The sequence below is a fragment of the Saccopteryx leptura genome, chromosome 4 (assembly GCF_036850995.1).
Source record: "Saccopteryx leptura isolate mSacLep1 chromosome 4, mSacLep1_pri_phased_curated, whole genome shotgun sequence".
In the NCBI taxonomy this organism is placed as follows: domain Eukaryota; kingdom Metazoa; phylum Chordata; class Mammalia; order Chiroptera; family Emballonuridae; genus Saccopteryx; species Saccopteryx leptura.
The window spans coordinates 152,707,166-152,734,918 of NC_089506.1; the positions used below are offsets into that span (position 1 = coordinate 152,707,166).

The 27,753-nt window shown below is 40.7% G+C and overlaps 2 protein-coding genes across 2 annotated transcripts in view; both read left to right on the forward strand.

Annotated features, from left to right (window-relative positions):
• Positions 1–6,964, forward strand: part of LOC136403269 (Rieske domain-containing protein) — an 85,791-nt gene extending 78,827 nt beyond the window's left edge. The window contains exon 4 of the mRNA XM_066381874.1: positions 5,914–6,964. Coding sequence (XP_066237971.1) covers positions 5,914–6,108 — 195 coding nt within the window. The 3' untranslated portion in view covers positions 6,109–6,964. The remainder of the gene's footprint in view (positions 1–5,913) is intronic.
• A 7,050-nt stretch (positions 6,965–14,014) lies between these two features.
• The window catches only part of RHOBTB3 (Rho related BTB domain containing 3), a 57,515-nt gene continuing 43,776 nt past the window's right edge, over positions 14,015–27,753 (forward strand). The window contains exons 1-3 of the mRNA XM_066381867.1: positions 14,015–14,312; positions 14,486–14,711; positions 19,417–19,603. Of these exons, the coding sequence (XP_066237964.1) occupies positions 14,311–14,312; positions 14,486–14,711; positions 19,417–19,603 (415 nt within the window). The 5' untranslated portion in view covers positions 14,015–14,310. The remainder of the gene's footprint in view (positions 14,313–14,485; positions 14,712–19,416; positions 19,604–27,753) is intronic.

A 27,753-nucleotide genomic window follows, 5' to 3' on the forward strand; every position in this document is an offset into this window, starting at 1 on the left:
GTTTCGACCCCGCCAGCCTTATTCACCTCTGTTCCCATCTCCTTCTCTCTGCACAAACTCTGCACAAACTGGCTTCTCCTTCAGCACTCTGCCATCTTGGCTGCTTCTCCTTTCCTCCACATGGCCTTTCTCTGCTCTCCTCCAGCATGGGCTCCTCTGTCCCATTTTATAGTGTAGAAATCAAAGCCTTTAATTCAATATACAAACAAGAAAGTCTCTGATACAGAGTCACTCATCTGAGGCATAATGGGATTCCTCATGAGAGTGCACTAACCCACATCCCGCAACAGTCAGGGGTGTGGAGAAAAGCTTAGTTTTGAAAAGATCTTAGTATTAAAAGGGTGAGAAAGGCTTAGTCTTAAAACTAATCCTTAGGCTATAATGACCTTGCCTGCTTAGAGCCTGTCCCCCCCAGCCAGTGCAAACTATAAGCGAGCAAACATATACATCATATTTACAAACTTATTTGACCAACACTAAGGATCAGAAATATTATGTGAGGGGAGAAATCAGGGTAAGTGGCTTGTGTTAGGTGCTGAATGAAAAAGGGAGCATTTCAAAGCATGCTTGTGAAATGCTCCAGCTAGGATAATACCTGGTGGATAACCATAGCAGAGATTCATGAACAAGACAAGTTCAATGGATGATGAGGAAAACATCACAGGAATTTACCATAGCAAACAGCACAACTTTTAGTACAGTTAAAACCAGAGCCAAATGATAGTAATATTGAAAAAAAACCTATTTTCAATGTATTTAAGTTCTTCAAAAAGGAGGTCTAGCCTGACCAGGCGGTGGCGCAGTGGATAGAGCGTTAGACTGGGATGCAGAGGACCCAGGTTCGAGACCCCGAGGTCTCCAGCTTGAGCATGGGTTCATCTGGTTTGAGCAAAAGCTCACCAGCTTGAACCCAAGGTTGCTGGCTCGAGCAAGGGGTTACTCGGTCTGCTAAAGGCCCGCAGTCAAGGCACATATGAGAACACAATCAATGAACAACTAAGGTGTTGTAACGCGCAACGAAAAACTAATGATTGATGCTTCTCATCTCTCCATTCCTGTCTGTCTGTCCCTGTCTACTATCCCTCTCTCTAACTCTCTCTCTGTCTCTGTAAAAAAAAAAAAAAAGGAGGTCTATCAGCAAAGTATACAGCATTCAAATATAATATTCTATATTTCTCTATGGATACAAATGGAAAACTTCACAAAATATTATGCAAAAATAAATTATATAATCAACAGTGCTCGATTAGATACTTCTAGATATTTTTTTTCAAGGGCTAACTAACATAGGAGGCATATTAAAGGCCAAACAACCAGATTTCTTTGAAGTTCAAACCTTTGAAAAATGCTAGTAGAAACAGGCAGTTCTGGTTCAAAGGAACATATATATACTGGTGTTTTAAAGTAAATTTTAACTGAAAAACAGAATAGTTGTTTTAAAAACACATTGGGCACAATGACAGAGAGGTGGGTGGATAACAAACATTTTAGACCTTTTCTGAAGGAGTTTAGGGTAGTTGTATTTTGCATATAAATGACATTCTGGATGTCCACTTTAGCTTCTCCAAACAGGGGTAAGGATATTGCAACCTTGCAATTTAGAAGAAATTCACAATTTAGAAGAAAATTGTTGATTGTTTTCCTGGGAAACATTACCCAGGTAATAAAACGAGTCATTAACCTCTCTTATGACTAACTGTATGGTTACCACCTGGTACATGACTTGGCTTAGGTTACTCTGTATGAAGTACATGTAAGCTCTTGTAAAACAAAACAAAAACAAACAAACAAACAAAAACCCTACTCTTGAATTTATGATTTTTGTGTAAATTTGCAAACTTTATCGCTTATTACATTAGCTAACACAATAAATATGTGTTTCACCTTGCTGACTTCTAGGCAAGCAGGCCTGCAGCTCGTCTGTGCTGTCTCCTCCTACCTCCGCCACTTCCTCTCACAGCCTCCCCCCCGCCCCGCAGCCAGGCTGACTCCATCCTGCTTTCTGGTGGCTCAGGACTCCACCGTAGTGTCCTTCTAGCTTCCTCTCTAGAGCACAGTGGTCTGGAAACATTTTTTTTTTTTTTTTTTTTTTTACAGAGACAGAGAGAGAGAGAGAGAGTCAGAGAGAGGGATAGACAGATGGGAACGGAGAGAGATGAGAAGCATCAATCATTAGTTTTTCGTTGGGACACCTTAGCTGTTCATTGATTGCTTTCTCATATGTGCCTTGTCTGGGGACCTTCAGCAGACCGAGTAACTCCTGGCTTGAGCCAACGACCTTGGGTCCAAGCCAGTGAGCTTTTGCTCAAACCAGATGAGTCCACGCTCAAGCTGGCGACCTCGGGGTCTCGAACCTGGGTCTTCCGCATCCCCGTCTGATGCTCTATCCACTGCGCCACCGCCTGGTCAGGCGGTCTGGAAACATTTTTTTAAAATGATAGTTGACATTCAATGTTATATTAGTTACAGATGTACAGCAGAGTGGTTAGACATTTAAATAACTTATGAAGTGATCTGCAAACTTTTCTGACTGAAAGAATTTTCAGTACACTCCCAGTATCTTTATGAATTTATGCATGTATTACTGTCAATATACTATGATTACAACAGAACATACTGAAATAGAAAATTTTCAATAGATGAGCTAAAGATGGAATAAATCATAGTTTAAAACATTTAAAAATGTATTACTAATAATACAAGATACACTTTTCTTTAAAATGTTATTGTTAATACAGCTTTTAGGGAGAATAATTGTATATGCATCATTATTTTTAAAATCTTGGTTTAACACTTTGTGATACAGCAATGCAGATGTCTGTTTTTATGTTCAGTTTATTTAAAGCAGTGGTAGTCAACCTAGTCCCTACTGCCCACTAGTGGGCATTCCAGCTTTCATGCTGGGTGGTAGTGGAGCAACCAAAGTATAAATAAAAAGATAGATTTAACTATAGTAAGTTGTTTTATAAAGAGTTATTCTGTCAAACAGCGAAAATCTGACAAAGAATACTTGGTAAGAATTGTTATTATATGCTTTAACTTGCTGTAACTCTGCTTTATAAATTTTATAAAGTAAAGTTACTTCCCTACTTTATAAATCACCATTACTGTGGAACCGGTGGGCGGTTAGAAAATTTTACTACTAACAGAGATACAAAAGTGGGCAGTAGGTATCAAAAGGTTGACTACCCCTGATTTAAAGGCTCTCTGAGAATAGCTCACAAAGATATATGGATTTAAAGGGAAGACCTGCTTCATCAGGGGATTACCAAATCATAATACTTATTTTTTCAATGGCATCATTCATTATGCAAAGATTTTGGTTGAAATCTGATGAATATATTTCCATGTTGTCTATTGTTACTCATTTGTTCTAGCTAGCAAATTAATTACCTGTATTTGCCCATGTATAAGATGTACCTTTTTCCAAAAAATTTGGAGTCTAAAAACTGGGTGCATCTTATACAAGGGTTGTAAATTTTTTTACTTGGATTTCCTGCTTTTTCGCAATTGTTTTTGCACTCATTGTTGAAGACAGTGATTCGTCATCTGACACAGATGAGGCCAAGCTAATAAATGGGAGTTTTGACAGTGATGAGGACTTATATGAATTTTATGATGAATAAAACTTGAGTTCAATAACTTTATGTAATACGGTTTTTTTCAAATTTCAGGCCCCAAAACCAAGGAGCATCTTATACATGGGAGCGTCTTATACATGGGGAAATATGGTAGAAGGTGTAGTATATTTTATATTTTTGACAAATGGCTTCAAAATCCATAGCAATTTTATTTGGAAAATGTTTAGGTTGGTTTAAAAATCCTATAAGATATGAGTGTTTATAGGCTCCATGCATTATTTTCAATCACAAAAATATATAACAAAGTAAATAATATCAATAATAGCAAACCTTAATATAGCATAGTGGATAAGGGCACAGACCCTGGATCCAACTAAGTTGAGATCCCAGTTCCTCTACTCACTATTTGTATAGCTATGGGCAAGTTACTTAGCATCCTTATGCCCCATTCTTTCCTGTAAATTAGGATAGTAATAAAGCCTATTCAATAGGGTAATTATGAGAATTAAATAAGTCAGTATTCATAAAGCACTTAATAGAGTATCTGGCATATAGTAAGTAAATTTAAGTATGTAAAGAATTATGGGCCTGACCAGGTGGTTGTGCAGGGAATACAGTGTCAGACTGGGATGCGGACGACCCAGGTTTGAAACTCCGAGGTCACTGGCTTGAGTGTGGGCTCATCTGGGTTGAGCGTGGGCTCACCCAGCTTCAGCACAGGCTCACCAGCTTGAGCGTGGGGTTGTTGGCTTGAGCGTTGGATCGTGGACATGACCCCAAGGTCACTGGCTTGAGCAAGGGGTCACTTGGTCTACTGTAGCACTCCTCCCCTCGTCAAGGCACATGTGAGAAAGCAATCAATAAACAACTAAGGTGCCACAACAAAGAATTGATGCTTCTCATCTCTCTCACGTCCTGTCTGACCCTATCTGTCCCTCTCTCTGTCTCTCTCTGTCTCTCTCTCTCTCACACACACACACACACACACACACACACACACACACACACAAAAGTCAATTATTGGCTCTGGCTGGGCAGCTCTGTTGGTTGGAGCATTGTCCTGACATGCCAAGGTTGCAGGTTCAATTCCCTGGTCAGGGCACATATAAAAATCAACTGATGAATAAGTAAGTGAATTAACAAAAATAAATAAAGAGCCTGATCTGTGGTGGTGCAGTGGATGAAGTGTCGGCCTGGAAATGCTGAGGTCGCCGGTTCAAAACCCTGGGCTTGCCTGGTCAAGGCACATATGGGAGTTGATGCTTCCAGCTCCTCCTCCCTTCTCTCTCTCTCTCTCTCTCTCTAATGAATAAAATCTTTATAAAAATAAATAAATAAATAAATAAATACATAAGTGTCAATTATTGTTTAAAATATCATTCAAAGATATAATAGAGAGAGAGTATCTTCTCTACTATAGTTTCCTTTAATGGCTCACCACAAGTGTCATCTTAAAATGTATTTTATTATTGAAACACAATCTAGTAATACCATGCTGAAACAGAATCTATCAAATATGAGATATATTAAAAACATTTGTGCTTTCAGTTTAACCTTATCATAAATGTCTCTCACTGTGTAACTTGTTATAATACTTGTGTCTTTGGGTCTTAAGCAATATTTTACATCCATATTCTGAAGGTATTTGCTGTCAAAAGAATGCAATTTTTTCCATTTGTGTTCCATGTATATTTTAGCCATTTTTATCTCGACAAGAAAACTATTTTCCCAATTGTATGTTGATTTTTTGATTGATTTTAGAGAGACAGAGAGAGGAGGGGGGAGAGGCATTCATTTGATGGTCCACTTAGTTGTACATTCATCGGTCCCCTCCATGTACGCCCTGACAAGGGATCAATCCCACAACCTTGGTGTTTTGGGACAATGATCTAACTGACTGAGCTGACCAGCCAGGGCCTGTATATTGCTTTTTGACTTTCATTCTTGAAAGTTCAGAAGAGAATTTTTAGCATTTATAATTGGTGAGTTTTCTTTAAAGTATGAGCTTGAATAGTACCTTCTTTTAATATCCTGGAAATAGAGTTTTATCTTCATATTTGGATGTCCAGTTTTTAAATGGCTAGCTAATTATGATCAGTTCAGAATATTGTTATCTATTAACTATATTACACACTTAGAGTGAAGTTGATGTTAGCAAAAGTCAATGTAAATCAATACTTAAGCCAGTGTTCTTTATAATTTTTATTATCACAGCCAACTTACTGTCAGATCTGATTAGTTATTTGTTCTTCACCTTCCTATGTGGCTTCCAAAGGTTGTCAGAAATGTCAGCTTAGCCAATTGTGTTTGCTTTTTTTTTTTTTTTTTACAGGACAGAGGAAGAGTCAGAGAGAGAGCCAGCGCCCTTGGGTCCAAGCTTGTGAGCTTTTGCTCAAACCTGATGAGCCCGTGCTCAAGCTGGCGACCTCAGGGTCTCGAACCTGGGTCCTCAGCATCCCAGTCCGACGCTCTATCCACTGCACCACCGCCTGGTCAAGCCTGTGTTTGCCTATTATTGCTTTATTAACACTATCTCCATTAGTCCATGCTGTAACAGTTAGTTTACTTAAATGTCATCCACAAATCCACTTAGATACAGAAACTGCAACGTGACAATATGTTGAAAGTGAACAAAGGAGAGAGCCCTCTCCTCCCCCACCTTGCGCTGTGCTCCCAACCACTCCCAGGAACACCAAGTGCTTGCCTATTTACAGAACAGGTCAGGGTGCCAGTGCCAATCTTCATGTTAAACATTAGTAAAGCTTAATTTTCCTTATTTTTGTTAAAAAACCCCAAACATGTTACAGTAATATAATAATATAATGTTATAGTAATTAAGTATATAGAAATATAGAAAATTATGGAAGATATATAGAAATAAATTAGGATATAATATTAAAAGCCATTAAGGCAAGTGAATAAGGCTATGCCGTCTGGGCAGGAATTAATCTAGCGTGTACAGATATGATAGGCAGACTCTGCCTTTAGCGCAGGGCCCAGTCAGTGTGTGTGTGAAGTTATATACAGATAAAAAGTGGCTTGACATCATACTCTGTAGGTTAACATAAACAAGAAGCTTTCCTAGGAACACCTTAAAAGTGGCTTGGTGTGACATTTCGGTAGATTAACATAAAAAGGGCTCCCTGCTAGGAGCTCCCAAAAAGGTGGTTTGATGTGATAATCCTGTAGATTGACACCTGTTAGAAGGCGTAGGCCAGAAAAGGTACCTAGCTAAGCCCCACCCCCGCCGCTGCGGTCGCCCAGACTCCAATGTTGAACGTGGACTATCTCCATGCCACTCTGACCAAGGACAGTCAAGAGGAGCACGCCGACGGGGCCCCCTTAACCGTACCCAGGCACGCCAAAAGGACTTGTGAGTAATAAACTGCTTGTGTGGTTCTTGAAATTAACTTGTGTGTTGGTCTTTCCTTCAGTGGCAATTGGTCTCAGTACTGGTAAATAGAATCCTCATAACTGTCTCAAGAGTAGTCTCAAAGAAGCTGCCAGCCCTGCTGTTAAGGGGGAGTGTCCCATTGTGCCGGGAAGTCGAATCACTGACGCCTGATTGGTGTAGAGCTTGGGCTCTACTGGGACAATACGCTTGTACGTAGAAATTCAAATACTTAACTCTGGAGTGTCAGGGGCCATCCTCTGTACCCCATTTTGGAGACCCTTACTCTAGATAAGCGAATCTTAAAATTTTGTTTTTAATGTTAGAAAGTCATCTTTTTAATGAAATTGAACATGAAAATTTAATATTGAAAAAATAGTCTGACCAGGCGGTAGCTCAGTGGATAGAGCGTCAGACTGGGATGCGGACGACCCAGGTTTGAAACCCCGAGGTCTTCAGCTTGAGCGCAGGCTCATCTGGTGTGAGCAAGACACATATGAAAAAGTAATCAATGAACAATTAAGGTGTCGCAACAAAGAATTGATGCTTCTCATCTCTCTCCTTTTCTGTCTGTCTGTCCCTATCTGTCCCTCTCTCTGACTCTGTCACAAAAAAAAAAGAAAGAAAAGAAAAAATAGATGGTAATAAGACTGCTCTGACTGACTTGGAGATGGGAGGAGTCATCAGACAGTTTTCTTCCTCCTCTTCAGGTGTACCTGAAGATTCCTCTGGGGAGACCTAGTTCCCTTAAAACACAGTTGGGAAAATCTTATGCCAGGCCTAGCTTGTCAGACTTGCCCTAACTCACTCTTCCTCCCTCTTTAATCATTAAGAAACCAGCATATTTTTTAAAGTTTGGCATATTAATATTCACAATCTGGGCCAATGATAGCTCACTGAGTTACCTCCTATGTACCTTACACTCATATGTGGCTATATTTTATCTGAGGAAAAGGACATCTATCAAAATAAATATGAAATGGTGATGTTTTAGCCAAGAAAATAAGAAAACATGTTGTTTGGGTTGGAGGCCCTTCCTAGTGTGTTACCCAGTTCTCCAGAACTTCAGATTGGAGAATATATGATAACTCAATTTGTTATACTCTGGTTAAAAATAATAATAGTAATGCTAATGAGGGAAACTACAAATATGTAAATCAAATTAAAATTGTAAATAAAAAGGGAATAATTATAAAAATGTCATAAGATAATTAGGAAAAAATCATTAAGATATCAGGAAATGGACCATCTGTGATATTGTATTAACCAAGATAAGTAACACTAACTGCTATAATAATTGACCCCAAAATATCTGGCTTAACTCAATAAAGATCTGCTTCCTCATTCATATCACAGTACAATGCATGCTGTGAGGAGGCTTTGCTGAAACCAGTCATTTGCAGACACAAGCTTCTTCCATGTTGCAGACCAACAAATTCAAACACATGGTGACAAGGCTGACCTGGTTTCATGCAGTTGGGAGATGAAAAGATAAAAAAGAGTGGAGAAGGCATTCTTTCTCGTAACTACTCAGCAGGGATTATATTCTACTGATGAGAACTAATCATATGACTGGCCTCACCTACATGCAAAAACTTTGGTAAATATGGTTTAGCTATGGGTCCTGGAAGAGAAAATGGGTTTCAGTCAGCATCTAGTCAGAGGCCGGTCTAGGGATTCCCAACCTGTACACTGAGGACAGCCAGAGTTCCCTTCGGAAATCTCTCGGGGAGTCTCTATCACTCTCTTTTCAACCAGCTGTAATAAAGAAATCTGCTTGCCAGCACTAATTTTAGTTCTTGTTCCCAGAACAAGCCATGATCTTCCATGTCTCTACACCTTTGTGATTTTCATATGATTCTTTCTGTCCATTCTTTCCAGTATTCCTTCCCTTCCAACATCCTCTTCCTCCAAATCTAGCAAGCTCCCCTTCATCATTTAAGAACTAAGACAATGTTTACTTTCTCTGTGAACTTCTCCCTAATGGCACAGAAAGCACAATGCTTTACTTAATTTTCACTGGACTTTATTCTTGTAGTTTGTACCTACCTCTATTACTAGAATCATTATCCTGTATTATAATTATTTAAGTAACCATTAGTAGTAGACTTAGTTTCTCAAGGGTAAGGACCAAGTCTTATGTATCTTATTATCTCCCATGTCCATTTAGCACAGGTCTGGTTCACAAACTCAATAACTGAGGGAAAAATGTATCCTGTCTTACGTCCTACCACTTCCTGATTTTTCTCTCTGTCTCTTTGGTATTGAGGTATAAACATATTCCCATAAAATTTACCATCTTCACTATTCTTAACTATACTATACTCTTGAATAACTCCCCAATTCCTTCTTCCTCCAGCCCTTGGGAACCACCATTCTATTTTCTCTTTCTAATAGTTTGACTATGTTAGCTACCTCATATAAGTGGAAAAAGCAGTATTTGGCCCTGGCCAGATAGCTCAGTTGTTTAGGACTTTGTCCCGAAGCACAGATGTTGCCAGTTTGGTCTCTGGTCAGGGTATATGCAGGAACAGATCTAATCTGTCACTGTATATTTGTCCCTCTTTACTCCTCTCCACCTACCCCGTTCCCCTGGTAACCACTTCATTTTTATCTATGTCCTTGTTGTAGAGTAACCAGTGAGTTCCACAGAGACACCAAGGTAGGTTACAGAAGAAATTTTAGAAGGAGCTTTATTGCCGGCGACACACGGGGCATTTCAAACTCAAATCATGCAGCCATGAACACAGTTCTGAGGCTATTTTTAAAGACAAAATCACATACTGGTTGGGGAGAGAAGGAGGAGGAGCATGGTACAGAAGTCATTAATCTTACTAACAAGCTCATTGAATTTTACTGTCTTGTTACAACGTTTACCTATAGGATCTATCAAAAGAAAAAACATTTCTACACACTAAGACCATAAGATAACACAGTAGTGATAAATGTTTTACATGCCTGGCAAAGACATTCCCAAACATTCTAGGATTTACAACCTAACCCTGTCCCACAATAGTGGGAAATGTTTAGTTTAGTATAAGGAGAGAAGCTAAATGAAGTTACTTTTTGCTAAGAGTGTTGGGGTTAGCTTATTAGGAAGTCTAAAGCTAGTCCTTGCTTGCTTAGTTTACAAGTTTTGCACATACAAATAATTTCAAAATGATGATTATTAGAAAGCATATAAAATGTTACAGAATGTAGGTTTTTCATGCAAGGGGGTGGGGCTCATGACCCCTTTGTCTAGAGGTATATGTCACTCTCATGACTCCAAGATGGGAGGGTGAGTCAGGATTAGTGTAGGAACTTTAAATTAAGGTACGTAAACATTGTTTCCTGAAGGCTTTAAAGAACAGAAAAGACGAAGGGGTTTTCAGATAGGTTCTATCTTCTTTGCTCTGTCTAGCACAGGGTTGGTCAACCTTTTTATACCTACCACCCACTTTTGTATCTCTGTTAGTAGTAAAATTTTCTAACCGCCCACCGGTTCCACAGTAATGGTGATTTATAAGTAGGGAAGTAACTTTACTTTGTAAAATTTATAAAGCAGTTATAGCAAGTTAAAGCATATAATAATAATTACTTACCAAGTACTTTATGTCGTATTTTCGCTGTTTGGTAGAATAAATATTTATAAAGCAACTTACTATAGTTAAATCTATCTTTTTATTTATACTTTGGCTGCTCCGCTACCATCCACCATGAAAGCTGGAATGCCCACTAGTGGGCAGTAGGGAACAGGTTGACTACCACTGGTATAGCATGTGGCGCCAGTCTTTCCAGAGAACTATAGGAAGTAGTTAAATTATGACTAGCTGACTCAGTTGCCCCTGCAAGCTCTTCTCCTTGTTTTTTCTCCCTTAGAAAGGAAGGGTAAGGGGGCCTGACTCTTCCTTCCAAAATACTAATGTTAACAGTTTTGCAGTTCCTTGGCACCTTATCACATCCTACCTATGTGTAAAACCATAAACGTAGTTGTTAGCTTTTTGTGATTTAGTTATTTCACTTAGTAGAATGTTCTCAAGGTCCACTCATGTTGTCATAAATGTCAATGTCATTATTTCTTATGGCTGAGTACTATTCCATTGTATATATGTACCACAAGGAACAGATATATGTTTATCTCTCTCCCTTTCTCTCTAAAATCAATAAATTTTTTTAAAATGCAGTATTTTTTTTTGTGACTGGCTAATTTCATTAAGTAAAATGTCTTAAGGATTCATTCATGTAACAAATAACAGGATTTCCTTCTTTCTTTCTCTCTCTCCCTCTCTCTCTTTTTGAGGCTGAGTAATATTTCATTGAATGTACATGTCACATTTTATTTATCCATTCATCCATTATGTGTCTTTGATTTTGACCTGTAGTTACTGGAAAGGACTATGAGAAAATATATTTTCTATTAACCCAAGAGAAACGGTGATACTGTACTCAAGTATTTCAGGATGGTTTAGGTTCTGGAGACTAAAAGAGGAATTATACTGAGTGCAAAGGGAAATTAGATTTTTTTTTTTTTTTTTCATTTTTCTGAAGCTGGAAACAGGGAGTGACAGTCAGACAGACTCCCGCAAGCGCCCGACCGGGATCCACCCGGCACGCCCACCAGGGGCGGTGCTCTGCCCCCCAGGGGGCGATGCTCTGCCCATCCTGGGCGTCGCCATATTGCGACCAGAGCCACTCTAGCGCCTGAGGCAGAGGCCACAGAGCCATGCCCAGCGCCCGGGCCATCTTTGCTCCAATGGAGCCTTGGCTGCGGGAGGGGAAGAGAGAGACAGAGAGGAAAGCGCGGCGGAGGGGTGGAGAAGCAAATGGGCGCTTCTCCTATGTGCCCTGGCCGGGAATCGAACCGGGTCCTCCGCACGCTAGGCCGACGCTCTACCGCTGAGCCAACCGGCCAGGGCCGGAAATTAGATTTTTAAAAAAAAATCCGTGACTAGGCCCTGGCCGGTTGGCTCAGCGGTAGAGCGTCGGCCTGGTGTGCAGGAGTCCCGGGTTCGATTCCCGGCCGGGGCACACAGGAGAAGCACCCATCTGCTTCTCCATCCCTCCCCCTCTCCTTCCTCTCTGTCTCTCTCTTCCCCTCCCACAGCCGAGGCTCCACTGGAGCAAAGATGGCCCGGGCGCTGGGGATGGCTCTGTGGCCTCTGCCTCAGGCGCTAGAATGGCTCTAGATGCAACAGAGCGACTCCCCAGAGGGGCAGAACATCGCCCCCTGGTGGGCATGCTGGGTGGATCCCGGTCGGGCGCATGCGGGAGTCTGTCTGACCGTCTCCCCGTTTCTAGCTTTGGAAAAATGAAAAAAAAGAAAAAGAAAAAGAAAAAAAATCCGTGACTAGAGAAAGAATGCCTTCTAACATATTCTATGATATAAAAAACTATTACACTATTTTTATCTGACCCACAAGGACCTATCATAAAAAACTGTTTGCATTCCAAAGGCCTCTTACCCTAGTCTTCTCACTGCCCTAACTCCCAGTTCATACCTTAAAAATAGCTCTGTTGAGGCCCTGGCCGGTTTGCTCAGTGGTAGAGCGTTGGCCTGGCGTGCGGAAGTCTCGGGTTCGATTCCCGGCCAGGGCACACAGGAGAAGCGCCCATCTGCTTCTCCACCCCTCCCCCTCTCCTTCCTCTCGGTCTCTCTCTTCCCCTTCCACAGCAAAGGCTCCATTGGAGCAAAGATGGCCCGGGCACTGAGGATGGCTCCATGGCCTCTGCCTCAGGCGCTAGAGTGGCTCTGGTCGCAACAGAGCGACTCCCCGGATGGGCAGAGCATCACCCCCTGGTGGGCGTGCCGGGTGGATCCCGGTCAGGTGCATGCGGGAGTCTGTCTGACTGCCTCCCCGTTTCCAGCTTCAGAAAAATACAAAAATACAAAATAAAAAAAAATTAGCTCTGTTGAGAAAAGCAGCAGCAAAATTTTAAAGTAGGGCAAAATAAATGAATAAAGACATTAACAAGAGCTCCTTCAACACAGAGCAATTGTAAGAATTTTCATGTTTGTGGAGAAGCTGAGCCCACAGTAACCTCTGGCCCTTCTTGGCTTTAGTGGATTCCACGGTTCATTTACTGAGGTGGTTTGAGGCCCTTTAGAGACATAACGTTATTTCTGTGCGTTATCACGAAGGAATCTAAAGTATTCTTGTATTAGCACGAATATTATTTTTTCAGTTGGTCTGAAGAACTATTATGAAGTATGTTGCCACAATGTGTATTGAAAAAAATCTCTAAGTAAACTAGCATTTAGCTTGTAAAAGTGTTCAACACCTCACGCGGAGCTTCTTTTTAAATCCATCGCGGGAAGAACCCCAACACTTAAAATCCTTTAGTTTTGGGTAAAATATGTATGCTAAATGTAACTTGAAATGTCAATTTATCCTCCCAGAGCGATATTAGCAAATTGGTGTGTGAACAAAGAGCCCTTTCTGCACCAGCATGAATGTGCCCCCCCCCCCCCCCCCCCAAGCGTGATTTTATAAAACAGCTGTAGTGCATGTTGACAAACGACAAAGCGGCAGACGAGGTAAAACACTTTCGGTCAAAGCCAAGAAGAAGGAAAAACTGGGCTGCTGGAGAGACTAGCGGGCTTGGATCCCCAGCTTCACTAACCTCTTTTTTCCAGTCTTTAGGGAGCGGGGGCCTCACCGCCCTACCCCCCTTTCACTGGCTCTGGTTACAGCCTTTCGAGTTGAACAAACTTGCTGCAGGCGGATTGGCGGTCGGGAGCTCCCCGGCTTGGGCGTTGCATTTACAGTACTCATTTATTCTCTGCGGCGCGCCGCGGGCCGCTGCTTTGTACCCACCGCCTCCCGGGAATCAGGCCTCCACCGGGAGCGCTTCCCCGAGGCCGCCGGCCCCCGAGGCCGGCACGTGCCTTGCCCGCCCGGCCCGCCGAGGGGGCGGAGGCCCAGCTTGTCTCCCACCACCCCCCCTTCGGGAGGGGGAGGAGCAGCGGCAGCGGCAGCGGCGACAGCAGAGGGCGAGTGCTGTCCCGCCGAGGAACTGCGCGGCGGAAGGGCTGCAGCGCCCGGGCGCCCGGCGACTCCCGGCAGCGGCGGCGGGGGCCGGGGACGGGGGCGGGGAACGGCGCGGTCGCCCGGCCTGTTCTCGGGCACTTCCTGACTGTCTGGCCCCGCGCACTCGGCCGGACTCGGGCGCCCCCGGCCCCTCGCTGGCTGGCTGGCGGGCGGGCCCGCTCTGCGTCGGCCGCGCCGCCGTGGGGGCACGCGGGGCAGACTCGGCCGGGGATGAGCTGACTGCGGGCAGATACGCCGCGGACTGGCCCGAGAGGCCGCGTGGAGCCGCATTTCTTCGAGTCGCCGCCCTGCTCTTGGATTTGAGATCATGTACGTACGCGTCGCGGTCCTGCCATTGTTTCAGCCCAGCGCGTGCTGCGCCCCGGGGCGAGGGGCTCGCGCCCGTCCTCGCCGCGCGCTGTCCCCGCACTTCCTGTGCGGACTGAAGCGCTCCTCGCGCTGACCACGCGCCACCTCTCCCCTCCCCCTTCTCTGCCCTGCAGGTCCATTCACATCGTGGCACTGGGGAACGAGGGGGACTCCTTCCACCAGGACAGTCGGCCGTCGGGGCTCATCCGCACTTACCTGGGGAGAAGCCCGCTGGTCTCCGGGGACGAAAGCAGCTTGTTGCTGAACGCGACCAGCACCGTGGCGCGCCCGGTGTTCACTGAGTATCAGGCCAGCGCGTTTGGGAATGTAAAGCTAGTGGTCCACGACTGTCCCGTCTGGGTAAGGCACGGCAGCGGCTCTGTGATGAGGCTGACGCAGCTTTTCTTTCATTTTTTAAAAAAATCTTTTCCCTCCTTTTCCCCTTTCGTGAATGTGAAGTGTCCGGGTCACTCAGGTAGAGTTTTCAAACAGTTTTGAGAAATCTTTGGTCCTTTGTTTCATCGGGCAGGGAGCAGCCCAAAGAGCACTCTTAGAAGGCAGAAAGCGTCAGTGGGCAAGTGGAGTGCTTACACTTCACGACTGTGGCTTGTCCCTCGACGCTGACAATTGAATATGCCAATCACGAAGGACGAGGTCACTAAGTTTCACCAGCAGAGAGTAATGTTCTTTATACGTACCCTTTGAGTGATACTGTGATATTAGTGTTCTAAAAATAAAGCTTTCTGAAAGCTCATCACAGGCAAGAATACATTTCATTGGGGTGGCTCAGAAGTAGGACCCTGGAAAGAAGAGGGCAGGATGGGGACTGAGAATTGTAAAGAATTCATTTATATTACTATTTACCTTTGGACATTTTAAATTAGTGTTTTAATTTTAATAATGTAGATACTATTGATATATTAGGCATTTGTTTTTAGTGACTCGTAAATCAAGTATTACTAATACTGCTTGGAACTTTTTAAAAGCTTTAAATATTGCAATAGTTGACAAATTGTAATGAAGTCGGTAAATTCTAATTGAATTCTTGGGTGTTTCATAAAAGGAGAAGGGAATCTACTCCCTGACACATGTAAATGTTTTTAGCACACTATAACATCATACTTTTTAATGTTTTCGTTAAATCTTATTTGAAAATGTTTGATGTTTTACTTGTATTGGAGTTATATTGCTATTAAAGATTACATTTTGTAACAGAAGAAAGTTTAGTGTTTGAAAAAGAAAATGCAAATTATTATGTGCGATTTCTACATTTGAACAGCAATTTTTAAAAACTGCATTAGGGGCTATTGAGAATTAATATACCTTCCTAAAGAAATGTGTAGAATTTACATTGGAAATTTTCTTATGCAAATTTCCACATTATGGAAGAAAAGATTACTTTCCAAAGTAAATTTGTGGTTAAAGAAAATTTATATTAATAGGCTGAAATAAATGAAAAACAGTTTTTTCAATAACAATGATGTTACTAAACTCCTAGATATGACAACAATGATGCTGATCATAAGTTTTGCTAAAGAATTTATTGGCTGGAGTCATGCAAACAAATGAAACACTTTTAACTTTGGTCACTCATTGTAAAAGAACTAACACTCTAAAAATGTATTGGTTGCATGAAGTTGAGCAAATGTTGAGTGAGTAGAGGAAATAAATGTAGGGAAAATAAAATAAGCTGAATTAGGATGCTAGGATTGCCTTTTACATTTTTTTCTTTGAGCTGTCAACTCTTTTCTGTTAATGTTGCTAATTTAGCAAACAGGAATACTTGTGATCCCATGAATTGTAGTAAATGAAATCTTCCAAATGGATTAAAATAAGCCTCAGTAGTCTGGATTTTTGCCATTTACTGATTAGCATGTTTTATCATGCTAATCACATTTGTTTGGTTAAAGCAGCGGTTCTCAACCCGTGGGTCGGGACCCCGGCGGGTCCAACGACCAAAACACAGGGGTCGTCTAAAGCCATCGGATCCCTGTGTTTTGGTCGTTCGACCCCCGCTGGGGTCGCGACCCACAGGTTGAGAACCGCTGGGTTAGAGTCTGGTCCTATTTAAGGCACTGAATTTATAACCAGGTATAATTTCTAGATTATAGTGGTCTACAGATATAGGAGACTATATTAGTAGAGTTACTTTTTACAAGGTGCTTTTCTTCTCTTTGTACTAAGTAAAAGCACATTAGATACTAAAGTTGATTATATTCCTCAGCTGATATTTGACATGTACTGAATCGGAGTATTAAATATAACAAAGTAGATAGAGCACAGGTTTTGATATCAAAAGGACCTGATTTCAGATCCTTACTTTGTTATGTAGTGGCTATGTTTCTTGCAAAGTCTCTTGTCCTCTCTCCGCCTTACTTTTTCTATTTATACAGTAAATATGGTAATCTCTACTTTTAGAGCTGTGCTGAAGAGTAAATGAGATGATTCATATAAAGATCTTAGTATAGAAGCTGGCATGTAGTAGGCACTCAGTAAGTGGTAATTGTTATAATAGAGTCATTACAACTTCAGTATAACCATGTAGCACTTAATGCTAAGCTATAGTAGTTTTTCCACACATCATTCAAAATCTAAACAATGCATCAATGCAGAAAGGTTAGTCGTTAGTATTGTATTTTCAGCCCCACAATCAAGTAGCATAAAACTGTTATTCTGCTATAAAAATTCAGATTAGTTTTTAAAAGATGAGTTTTATTCTTCAAATGTGGGACTAAGCCTTGTGTTGCATAATCTCCTAGAGGAAATCCTGGAACTGATTTACAAGTGGTGGGAAAATTTTTATTTCCTTCATATTTCTAGAAACTAATGGAGCATTTTCTGTTTGACGTAGTTTGAGAAAAAATGTGCTATTGCTTTTTTGGAGCTGAAATGAGATAGCTGTGCTTCTCCTTAGTTTTCTTTGGTAGATCTGTAGCTTTACTCTGGATCCTTGTTATATATACTTGGCATTTTGAAAATAAATGTCCTTCTAATTTATATTACGTAGCTCATCATTTAGTGTCTCTCTCTCAAACCCACCCCATTTTTGTTGCAGTTATTTTATTTCTGGATCTTTTCCTGTTTATCAAAAATAATTCCACAAGAAGTGGTGAGGTAATGCATGCACAGTTTTCCTGTGCAAGGTTTGAAACTCTGATTTGTATTAAAAATAGAATTATTTGTATATCTTCATATTCTCAGTACCATGGTGTTAATGATGCCAAAGCCCATTTTCTCTTAAATGTTCTTCCTCCACCCCCATCTCTCTCCACGCCTCTCCACACCTCTCCAGTAACTCTGTAATTTTGAACTATTGGGAATGCAAAGAACAAGTTACAAAGAGCAAGAACTCAGTTCTCTCAGAGTTAAATGGCTGCTTAATATTGGTCCCACTTAGGTTTTGTTTTTGTATACCATTCTTCTACCGTCCTTTTTCCTTGTTATACATATATACGCAGTCATACTTGTATACTTTGAGCTTGAATGTTATAACAGATACAGTTGGAACTGAATGGGTTTTGTGGTTTGGGATTTGGAAATGAGCACAGAGCTCCTCTGGGAAGCTTTCACATTTTCTTGATCCATGTCCCACTTCACTTCCCCCCCTCTTTCACTCTCTACCAAGTGCAAGACTTTGCACTTTTTATTCCTCTAGCTTGCCTTTGGGATTTTTGGTTTTAATCTTCCTTTAAAAATGCCGTATCCATCCTATTTTCAGTAGGGTATACATATCTAAAAACCCTGTAATAATTCTTATTCTGAGTGTACTTGTAGGAAATGGGTGGGTTGGGAAGGTACCAGGGATTGACACAGGCTGTGCTGCGGCTGGGGAGGTCCGGTGGGAAGAAGCTCTTGGTCGTAGGGCACTGCTGTGCTATACTTCTCCAGAATTTCTCATTCTAGGATAAAGTCCTGACACACAGACACAGATCTTGATTGATAGACTCAAACACTGTAAACCCTGTTTTAGACTCATATTGCAAAGTGAAAACTTTCATAGTCAATAGTTTTTAGCCACATCTAGCTGTCTATTTTTGTGTGTGCATTCCAATAAATTTTTATTCATAAAAAAAATCAGGCATCGGTCCAGATTTGCCTGCATAGCTGTCTATTTTCGTAATCTGGCTTTATTACATCCTAGAAATACATACTAAAGGCCTCATGAAATGACAATGATTAATAATTAACTAGAATAGAAGAAAGCTACTTATACATATTTAGCAGTGTCATTAAGACATGTAAAGATATTTTCTTTATACCACTCTTCACCCAAAAACTGAAAAATTATTTTAAAAATATTGAAGCACTAAGTTCTAAGGGCCAGGGTCCATATGAATTACTTTGGCCCCAGTTCTAAATATAAATATTATTAAGTATAGTCCAAAAGTAAAGGTTTCAAAATTAGATTTATCCTAAAGTTTTAATTTATATGAGCAAATTACATGAATTGCAGAAGTATTCTTTACCATGTTAGCATCTTATAATACACCGTGTCTTTTTATGGAGGAACCCCCACCATTCACGTTTGTTGTATGTATGCAGTGCTGTCCAAAGGACACATGAAGTTGAAAAGTGTATGTGAATTTTGAAAATATGGATAAAATATATGGAACGCCACAGGATTTACAGTGTTTTACAATTCCAAACACTGAACAACTCTGCAGTGTCTAGGTCACGGAAAATCATTTGAAGCTTTTTTACTCATACTGATGCTTTTGCATCTAATGTATAGCATTATGTCTTTTAAATTATTAGGTGAAAGAAATAAAGCATAAAAAATTTAAAACAGTGCTTATTTTTAAATACAAGTATTGAAAGAGGTTGCTTATTTCATTAGAGTCTCAGGAATTCTTAGATCATCTATATACTTGTCTAGGATAAATGTATAAATAAAAAGTAAAAAAAAAGAAGTTGGTAGACTTCAAACATTTTAAAAAGTACATTGTTTTGTATAATAAAATTTTGTAATGAATTCCAAAAGTTAAAATATAGCAAGAAAATTAAACTGTTTTTTCATGATTGATATGAGAACAGACTAAAGATTCCTCTTTGCGTTTTGCTTTAGGACATTTTTGACAGTGATTGGTATACCTCTCGAAATCTGATTGGGGGCGCTGACATCATTGTGATCAAATACAACGTCAATGATAAGTTTTCATTCCACGAAGTGAAGGATAATTATATTCCGGTGATAAAAAGAGCATTAAATTCAGTTCCAGTAATCATTGCTGCTGTCGGTACCAGACAAAATGGTAAGTGTTTAATTTTCTTTTTTATGATGAGAGTGTAGATACTATATTAATTTTAAATAGAGCTAAGCTTATTAATGATTAAAACAATTTTTTATTAAAAACCCAAAATGACTGTGGGTTCAAATGCCAGCTGTTTTGTCTTCATCATTGACTATGATAATGAGATATCAAAGTATTGAAAATTTCTTCAGTGATTATGATGGGTCATATTTCTCAGGGCCAACTCAGAATTCACTTTGATTTGGTGATATTTCATAGTTCTTAATGGTATTTTCTCTGTAAAGTTGTCTTTAAGTTTTTAGTGGTTTTTTGTTTTTTGGGTTTTTTTTTTTTTTTTTTTTTGGTAATCTTCTGAAGTGAGAAGCAGGGAGGCAGAGAGACAGACTCTTGCATGTGCCCAACTGGGATCCACCCGGCATGCCCACCAGGGCACCTTGCTCTGTCCAGATGGGGCATTGCTCCGTTGCAACCAGAGCCATTCTGGTGCTTGAGGTGGAGGCCATGGAGTCATCCTCCACGTCCAGGCCAACTTTGCTCCAGTGGAGCCTTGGCTGCAGGAGGGGAAGAGAGAGATAGAGAGAAAGGAGAGGGGGAAGGGTGGAGAAGCAGATGGGTGCTTCTCCTGTGTGCCCTGGCCAGGAATCGAACCCAGGACTTGCTCATACCAGGCTGATGCTCTACCACTGAGCCAACTGGCTAGGGCCTAAGTTTTTAGTTTTATTCATTTATTTTTATTAAGCTATAGCAAAGTAGAGGACATAATGTTCACTAATCTTTGAATGAAGTGAAGTGCATTTTAACATATGTATACATCCATGCAGCCATCACACTGACCAAGACATAGAATGATTGCATCACTTATGAAGGCTCTCTCATGCCTCTTCCCAGTTAATAACACCCCTCCCAGAGGTATCCACCATTCTGACTTCTAAAAACAGATTAGTTTTACCTATTCTTGAACTTCATGCAAATGGAAATATACAGTATGTAATGTCTGGTGTCTGACTAATTTCAGTTAGCATAATACTGTTGAGCTTCATCTATGTTGTGCTTATCTGTAATTTGTTCTTTTTATTGCCACATATTATTCCATTGTGTGAATATCATGTGATTTATTTATCCCTGCTCCTTTCGATGATGCTTAACTTAGGTTTTTACCTAGGAGTAGGGTTGTTGGGTCATAAGGTAGGTACATGTTTAACATTGTAGATACAAATAAAGTAGGTTTGATCCTTGCTTGATACCACATCTCCTCAGTTTCCCTATCTTTCTTTTTGTTGCTGGTCATATTTCTCAAAAGTATTGTCAACACTTCCTGAGTACTCGTCCTGACTTCCCATTCATTCTTCAATCCACTGTAGTCTGATTATGACTTTTAAAGCTAGCTCCAATTACTTTTTGATTTCTTCCTTATTGTCTGGCATAGGATGTCCCAGGTTCACCTTAAACATTGTCTGTCCCAGCCCAAAAATCAGTCCTTTCTTCAAGGAGCCCTGGCTCCTTATAATGAGTAATGATATTTAGAAACCAAAATCTGGGCTCTAGGGGTGTTCATTACTTTAGGTGTAGTGACTTCTGGGCCTGTATATATGTGGCTTTATCTAATATGTATATTTTAAATGATGAGTTCCCATTGATACCCTTATTCCAATATTTTTATCTCATTTCAGTAATTTTCTGTTGTAAAGTCTTACCTAAAATACAAGATAGGTGTATCTTCTTTGTCCTGTACCCATTATACTGAATTACTTGAAGAACTTAATGTCTTTCTTTAGATATGAGAAAGTCTCAACTTTCTGACATACTCAATTATCACATTCTCTTCATTTTCTCTATTCTCTTCTTGTGGGACTCTTACTAGTCTGATGTTGAAACTTCTAGATTTCTCATCTATTTTTCTTATCTTTCTTTTTTATATTTCCTATTCATTTATTTCTCCCTGTCACATTATGGGAGAATTTCTTGGTCTTTTATTTTTTTTCCAGCTCACAAATTACCATATTTTTAGCTCCATAAGACACATTTTTTTTCCCCCAAAGTGAGGGGAAAATGCCCATGCATCTTATGGAGCGAATGTTCATTTTTTTTTTTTTAGCTGCTGCGGGTTCCCGGACAACTAGAAGAGTATTTGAACATTAAAGTCTCCTCTCATTTGTTAATAACAGTGCTAATGGTTGTTAATACTGCTGTTGAGTTTACATTGTTGAAATATTATTGTGGTATATTTTATTAAATATTTTAACACACCATTTGGTTCAGGACATTTTTTTTCTTATTTTCCTCCTTAAAACCCTAGGTGTGGCCTGACCTGTGGTGGCACAGTGGGTAAAGCATCGACCTCTAACACTGAGGTTGCCGGTTCAAAACCCTGGGCTTGCCTGGTCAAGGCACATATGGGAGTTGATGCTTTCTGCTCCTCGCTCTTTTTCTCTGTCTCTCTCTGTCTCTCTCTCTCTCTCTCTGTTTCCTCTCTCTAAAATGAATAAATAAAATGTAAAAGAAAAAAACAAACAGAAAAACTCTAGGTGTGTCTTACGGTCAGGTGCGTCTTACGGAGTGAAAAATACCATAGTTCTTCTGGGTCCATTCTGGTGTTTTGCTTTAAATTTTCATTTCAACAACTATTATATCCAAGATCTGTAATTGGTTCTCTTTCATAATTTCTTGTTCCTGTTTTAAGGATTTAAATACTTAAAAAGAAAAAACCCCTCTCAATTATACTTATTTTAAGATTATGTTTTGATTGTTCTGGTTTTGAGGGGGGCATTTTATAAGTTTTTCTTTTGATGAGATTTTATTCATGGTATGAATGTTTCTCAAATGTTTGATAATTTAAAAAAAAATTTTTTTTTTTTTTGTATTTTTCTGAAGCTGGAAACGGGGAGAGACAGTCAGACAGACTCCCGCATGCGCCCGACAGGGATCCACCCGGCACGCCCACCAGGGGGCGACGCTCTGCCCACCAGGGGGCGATGTTCTGCCCCTCTGGGGTGTGGTTTCTGTTGCGACCAGAGCCACTCTAGCGCCTGGGGCAGAGGCCAAGGAGCCATCCCCAGCGCCTGGGCCATCTTTGCTCCAATGGAGCCTCACTGCAGGAGGGGAAGAGAGAGACAGAGAGGAAGGAGAGGGGGAGGGGTGGAGAAGCAGATGGGCGCTTCTCCTGTGTGCCCTGGCCGGGAATCGAACCTGGGACTTCTGCACGCCAGGCCGACGCTCTACCACTGAGCCAACCGGCCAGGGCCTGTTTGATAATTTTTAATTTGCCTAGTTTTGCAGTTCAGATTCCCTGTTGGATTGGTGCCTCTCTCCTCCTCTGACCATCTACTCTCTGGGGCAGGGGTGGGAAGTGGGAGTGCTCACAGGGTCTGCAGGCTCAGCTGCTTTCACTGGGAGGCTCCAGCTGCTCTCCGCTGGATTGTCGTTGGGTCTTCTCCTCCCCTACTCCCCTCATCGTTGAGAAGTGAGCATTCGTGATGTTGTCACAGTACAGAACTTGATGTCCTGTCTGTACTCTGAGCTTGGGCTCTCTTTGGTCCTGTACTCCCTGCCTTCAGCCTCTTAGGCACTCCTAGTTTCTGGGCTGGTCAGGATCTCTCCTCTGATTTTTTGTTGCTGTATATACACATCTCCCTCCTTCCCTCTCTTCCTTCATCCCCCACCCCTCCCATTCTTACCTTCTTCCTGCCTTTTAGTTCATCATTTTGTAATTCAGCAGGGAGAAGAGATTGCAGTGTGGGTTTAGCTTGCCATCTTTTTATTATTATTATTATTAAGTGAGAGGTGGGAGGCAGAGACAGACTCCCACATGTGCCCCACTGGAATCCACCCAGCAAGCTCCCTATGGGGAGACGATCTACCCATCTGGGGACGTTGCTCAGCAACCAAGCTATTTTAGTGCCTGAGGTGAGGCCATGGAGCTATCCTCAGTGCCTGGGGCCAACTTTGCTTAAACCACTTGAGCCATGGCTGCGGGAGGGGAAGAAAGAGAGAGAGAGATTGTGGGAAGGGAAGGGGTAGAGAAGCAGATGGTTGCTTCTCCTGTGTGCCCTGACTTTGAATGGAACCCAGGACTTCCACATATCAGGCCGATGCTCTACCACCGAGCCAACCGGCCAGGGCCTAGCTTGCCCTCATGAACCTTGAAGTGAATGTGCTCTCTTTTTCCTCACACCCAGGCCTCTGTGTATGCTCTAGCCTCTGATGAAGGTGCCCTCCTGCACACCCCCATCATACCTGCATTGCAAATTCATATTTGCCTTTTATTTAAAAAAATATTTTTTATTGTTTTGAGAGAGAGAGGAAAGGCATAAAGAAAGAGAGAAAGAGAGAGAAACTAATCTGTTCCTGTGTGTCTCCTGAGCAGGGATTGAACCTGCAACCTTTGCACATCAGGTTAGAGTCTAACCAACTGAGCTATCTGGCCAGAGCACTATATTTCTCTTTGAAATCATTACCTCTTCTGAACAGCCTTCCATAATCCCCCAAGCAGAGTGAATTGTCTTCCATTCCCATGCTGATTTTGTACACCTTTATTTTAGTAGGTATGTTATAATTGTTTACAGTCATGTTTCTCTTGACTCAGTTGACTATGAACTTCTTTTATGTGTATATCCTTATATCAGTAGTATTTGATGTGGTAGGTGCTTAATAAACATTTATTCAATGAATGTTTGAATGATTTTATAAATAATATACATAAGTGAAAAAAACTTTACTGACAAGATGAAGTTAATTTACCATATAAGATTTGATCACAAAGTAATTACAAAGCTAAATCTGTCTATTCAATTCAAGGACTTTATTGTCTTTCCTCTCCCTGCCAATACCTTGTAATACATGGAACTCCTAATGACTCCTCTCTTGATCTCTTTTTAGAATTAGTTCAGCAAACACAGTCTCATCTCTTGCCTTTGTAACACATGTTTTTTCTCTTTTTTTTTTTTTTTTTTAACAGAGACAGAGAGAGAGTCAGAGAGAGGGATAGATAGGGATAGACAGACAGGAACGGAGAGAGATAAGTATCCATTATCAGTTTTTCATTGCCGACACCTTAGTTGTTCATTGATTGCTTTCTCATATGTGCCTTGACCACGGGCCTTCAGCGGACGGAGCAACCCCTTGCTCGAGCCAGCGACCTTGGGTCCAAGCTGGTGAGCTTTTGCTCAAACCAGATGAGCCGGTGCTCAAGCTGGCAACCTCAGGGTCTGGAACCTGGGTCCTTCCGCATCCCAATCCAACGCTCTATCCACTGCGCCACCGCCTGGTCAGGCTGTAATACATCTTTTGACAAGCTTGGCTATGTATATCTTCATTCTTGGTTCTGAATAATTTTTTGGCTTTTACTAAATATTGAATTTATCTTTAAAGTAGAAAAATATATGCCTGACCTGTGGTGGCGCAGTGGATAAAGCGTCAACCTGGAAATGCTGAGGTTGCTGGTTCAAAACCCTGGGCTTGCCTGGTCAAGGCACATATGGGAGTTGATGCTTCCAGCTCCTCCCCCCTTCTCTCTCTCTCCTCTCTAAAAATGAATAAATAAAAAATAAAAAAATTAAATTAAAAAAAATAAAGTAGAAAAATATTTTGCAAGCATGCTTAGAGTTTATTCATAGCCTTCAGTTTCTGAAAATTGGCATCACATATTCTTTTCTTTTTGAAGCTCTAATATAGACCAGTGCGTTGCTAGGCTAGTCTTCTTCCAAAGATTTCTAAAAGTTCCAAGTTTGGCAACATTTTAAGAATCACCCTACAGGTTCTCAAAGCCACTGCTTTGAAAGAGATTCCATTCATTTTAGTTCCAGAGTTATACTGTTTGCTTTAAAATAACAGACATTTGGTGATAACTAAGAAGACAATATGTAAGAAAAAAAAACTCTACAATGTTAACTAGAAGTATAACACTCTGACTCACAAGTCCCTTTGACCCTGAGGTAGACTCACCGGAGTGAGTTCCTGAAGAAGTCACCACAATTTAAAACTATTTTAACCCTCTGTTTCTGATGAAATGCTCTTTGGAGGTTTATTTAATCCATAAATGTTTTGTGGATTCTCCTAACTAATACATAATGACTAGGCGTTTTTCCTTTTGTGCGTGTGAAAGCAAAAAGAATTTTGTCTTTGGTGATGTAGAGGCTATACAAGGATTAGACACAAGGAGGGGCTTTCTAGGCATGGGTGTCAATAAGCTGCTTATGGCTACTCACAATGGAAGACCCCACTCAGCTAGACTAAACCTAAAATTTATTATATTTTTCTTTAAATAAAGATTACGTGTTTAAAATTATTTTAAATTATGTTCCTTTAATTATTCACTTGAAACACTACTGAATTGGCTTTATTTTATTTTATTGTTGTAGAAATAAAGTTTAATGCCCACTCACCCCATTCCATCAAAATAAGGAGAACTTTGTAGGCATAAGAAGCCCTCTGTATTCAGAAAACCAAAGCCGCTGTTTATGAAGGCTTTGTAAATGATGTGAAATACCAATGTGCTGTTTTTCAACATAGGCTAAATTCTGTGTGAAACCTTTATCTGCTCCAAACCTAAAATGATCTTAGAGAAAGTAAATGCAGAAACTCAGAGTATAATTTGTGGCATAATTTAGAGAACACAAGCCAAACTGTTAAATCACAGTATGTTTGGAATTTGTAATTCTTTACTCACACTAAATTTTTAGCTTATTTTTTGATGCCCTTTTATCAGGTGGAGCAAGTAACAGGTTTTTATTGTTTCTCCATCTCTAACACAAAGAGACTTGGACAACATGCTTAAGTTTATTCATAGCCTTCACTTAACCTCTCTGAGCCTCAGTTTCCCCCTCGTAAAATGAGGATATGAGTATGTACATGGTTTCTAAGCTGTAGTATGCTTCCAGTGAAGCTAAAATTGTCTAAGTCATGAGTGCACACATGCATAATTATATATGTAGTATGCACTAAATATTCTTGGTATACACCGTGTGTGTGTGTGTGTGTGTGTGTGTGTGTGTGTGTGTGTTCCATCTATATGCAGCTCATTAGTAGAGAATTTGTTGTATGTGCTGTGGGAATTTCCCAGCTGCCCTTTCAAGGCCACTGTTTACGCCCTCTGTTGCTGGGCTGGTCGGCTGCTGATGCCACAGAGCTGAGTCCTTTTCAGGCATTACTGATAGAAGCTGCTTGCCTAAAGTTATGCCCCCTCCACTCTGCAGTCCTCCTCTACTTATTGGTAGATTTAGGAATCAAAGGTCCAGCTGCCTTTCCCTAAATGAGGAACCACCCTAAGAGCCATCTAAGCTCCAGAGCCCTGCTAGTGTCATCTGAGGTCTCCGTTGCAACTAACTATATTGGGATTGATTTTTTCCTCTGTCAAGTCCCACTTTCTTCACTCCTGAGAAGAGCTGTTCCCGAGATTACCCCCCAATAAACCTTCTGCCACCAATTTCCATCTCAGAGTCTGCTTCTCAGGGAAGCTAACCTATATATAACAGTGTACATTTCTAGAAATAGATTTACCTCCTTTTGACTTGGCTGCCTTTGAACAGTGATATGCCTGACACTTTGGCTTGAACAAAATTAAGCTTGCTGACACATAGAGAGTTGAACATACATTTTTAGCCTTATTAAGGCGTGTACTTAGAGATAGGTTGATCTAGCACCTTCCCAGTCATAGATTTGTATATGGTGCTAGTATGAATCTTGGGACAGTACATATTTTGAGTAAATACTTTTTATTCCTTCAGTTTTTATTTTTCAGTCTTAAAGAAAAAGATAAAGAGTAACTGAATTTGTCTCTGCAGTTGAATGCTTTAGCAGACCAGCACAAAATTTCTGACAGACCAGCCAAATGCCTGCATTAGAGTTTAATAATTGAAATGTCTGGACTAATAAGAATGTACTTTATATGAAGTCTACAGAGAGTGGCAGTTTTGCAGCCTTGAAGATTCAAGTTAAATTGAGGATTCTATTAAAATAAAAGTATAAGGTCTATTCAAACTTGGTGAATATATTTTAAATTTGTTTTAAAAAGAGAGACCACCCACCGTTTCCCATGATTTTTATGGACAACCAAGCTGTTCAATTTGTACTGATGCTCAGAATGTCAAGGTTGTGTAAAAGGAAGCAGGCCTGCCCTGCTAGCTCATGTACAGTTACTGTGTTAACCTTGGTAA